At 31.5% G+C, this 2,228-nt stretch overlaps 1 protein-coding gene across 1 annotated transcript; it reads left to right on the forward strand.

Annotated features, from left to right (window-relative positions):
* Positions 1–958: 958 nt before the first annotated feature.
* LOC133328084 (uncharacterized) lies at positions 959–1,485 on the forward strand (the record flags this gene model as incomplete). Its single annotated transcript, XM_061536630.1, has 2 exons — positions 959–1,279; positions 1,339–1,485. Coding segments are annotated over 2 exons (468 nt in total), but the record flags the coding sequence as incomplete, so codon positions are not given.
* Positions 1,486–2,228: the final 743 nt, after the last annotated feature.

Here is a 2,228-nt window from a genome sequence, read left to right on the forward strand (position 1 = left end):
ATAAAGAAACAATGGGGTGTAAAACTAACCACAATAGAGTGAGTCGATAGACCGCGGTTGTAAACAAAAGAAACAGTAGACAAACAAACGTTTGCAAAAATGACAACCACCAAGTGAGAGGAGGCGGAAAAATAAGCGCAAATAATGATAAAGTAGAGCGAAACATGAAAATAGTTTTTATATTTATGAAATGTTTACATTAAAAGATAGTGGCTCTCTCATGATTATATAAATTTTTGCTTGTATTCAAAGTGAGGTACATGAACAGTATGGACATAATTAACTATGAATGAAATTATGAAAATATTCATTAGAATTTTATAACTGTGTACATCATTTTATTCCAGATGAAAAAATGTGTTGTCAACGATTTTCATTTCAAATTTTGAGAAAGTCTCAACCGAAGTGGAAAAGTCCTCTCCTCGCATTTTTAGGTCATTTTTAGGTCAGAAATATATTACAAATGTTCCTATTTTTTCTGACTTTTGACCACGAGAACAAATATTTTTGTGCGGAAATGTTAGACACAATTTAGATGAAATCGTCCGAAATATTTATATGTGGTATATTGTTATCTGGTATAGACTAGGTAATTAATCTCCCAAAAACATTGCAAACTTTATATATTTTGGGAAGAAGCCAATTGAAAAGTCTTAATGGAAATTTTCCAAATTGGCAAAATATAATTTATTATTTCCATTACTAATTATTTATGAGCCTAACTATTTATGAGTATAGAGTAATTAAATCTTTTTGGGTCATTTAAATCAATTATATATTTCGCAGAGTTGTCATAGGCGACTGCTTTCATATCAGTGACATAAATAACTACATCCAAGGCAAACATGTTTTTGTTAAGAATCTTTCTATTCGCTTCGGTATTTAAACAGGTGGGATATGTCAATATATCAATTTCTACACCTTGAAATTAAATAATTAAGTTTCCATTTAATTACAGTCCCCAGCTCTATTCCTATTCAAGAGCATACAATGCAAAGTGATAGATCCCACCTTCGGGCGATTTGATCTCTGTCAGGTGCGTATGGAAAATAAAACAGCATCATGGATTTCTGTTCAAGCGCATCTTGAAAAATTGCCGTTGACAAATGCTCGGATGACATTATCAACGGGATTTGATAAGACAAAAAGTATGCCATTGTTCAATAATACCTGGGATGTATGTAATTTTTTGAAAAATCGTAAAAGGAACCGGGCATTTGGACGGGTTTTTGATTTCATTGCTCCGTACACTAATCTGAATCATTCGTGTCCGTATAATGTAAGTAGAATTTTACAATTGAGAAATTAGTTTTTAAAATACAAATTCGAATTTTTCAGCATGGCATTTATGTCAACAATTTTACATTTTATGGCACGAAGAGATTAATGCCGTTGCCTAAGGGTGGCTATTATGTACACACTTCGTATACTGTGGATGGAAAACCTCGCATGTCGGTCGATATAACATTTGAATTATACGATTAAAAAATAATAATAATAAATAATTATTTTTTTCGAAATCCCATCAGAGGTGAATTTAAAAAAAAAAACTATTTGCGAAAATAAATTTTTTTCAAGGATCCGCACAAGGGTGGATTTTTAAAATAATATTTTCAAGGAACCAACCAAGGATTGGATATTTCAAATAATATGTTCAATCAGCAACCCAAGGCGTGGATTTTTAAATGAATATTTTTTTAAGGAGCCACACAAGGCGTGGATTTTTAAATGAATATTTTTTTAAGGAGCCACACAAGGCGTGGATTTTTAAATGAATATTTTTTTAAGGAGCCACACAAGGCGTGGATTTTTAAATGAATATTTTTTTAAGGAGCCACACAAGGCGTGGATTTTTAAATGAATATTTTTTTAAGGAGCCACACAAGGCGTGGATTTTTAAATGAATATTTTTTTAAGGAGCCACACAAGGCGTGGATTTTTAAATGAATATTTTTTTAAGGAGCCGATTTTTAAATGAATATTTTTTAAGGAGCCACACAAGGCGTGGATTTTTAAATGAATATTTTTTTAAGGAGCCACACAAGGCGTGGATTTTTAAATGAATATTTTTTTAAGGAGCCACACAAGGCGTGGATTTTTAAATGAATATTTTTTTAAGGAGCCACACAAGGCGTGGATTTTTAAATGAATATTTTTTTATGGAGCCACACAAGACGTGGATTTTTAAATGAATATTTTTTTATGGACTATCACCTATATAGGCGTGG

The sequence above is a fragment of the Musca vetustissima genome, unplaced genomic scaffold (assembly GCF_032173495.1).
Source record: "Musca vetustissima isolate MV318-11 ecotype Yass unplaced genomic scaffold, APGP_CSIRO_Mvet_v1 utg141979, whole genome shotgun sequence".
Lineage (NCBI taxonomy): Eukaryota > Metazoa > Arthropoda > Insecta > Diptera > Muscidae > Musca > Musca vetustissima.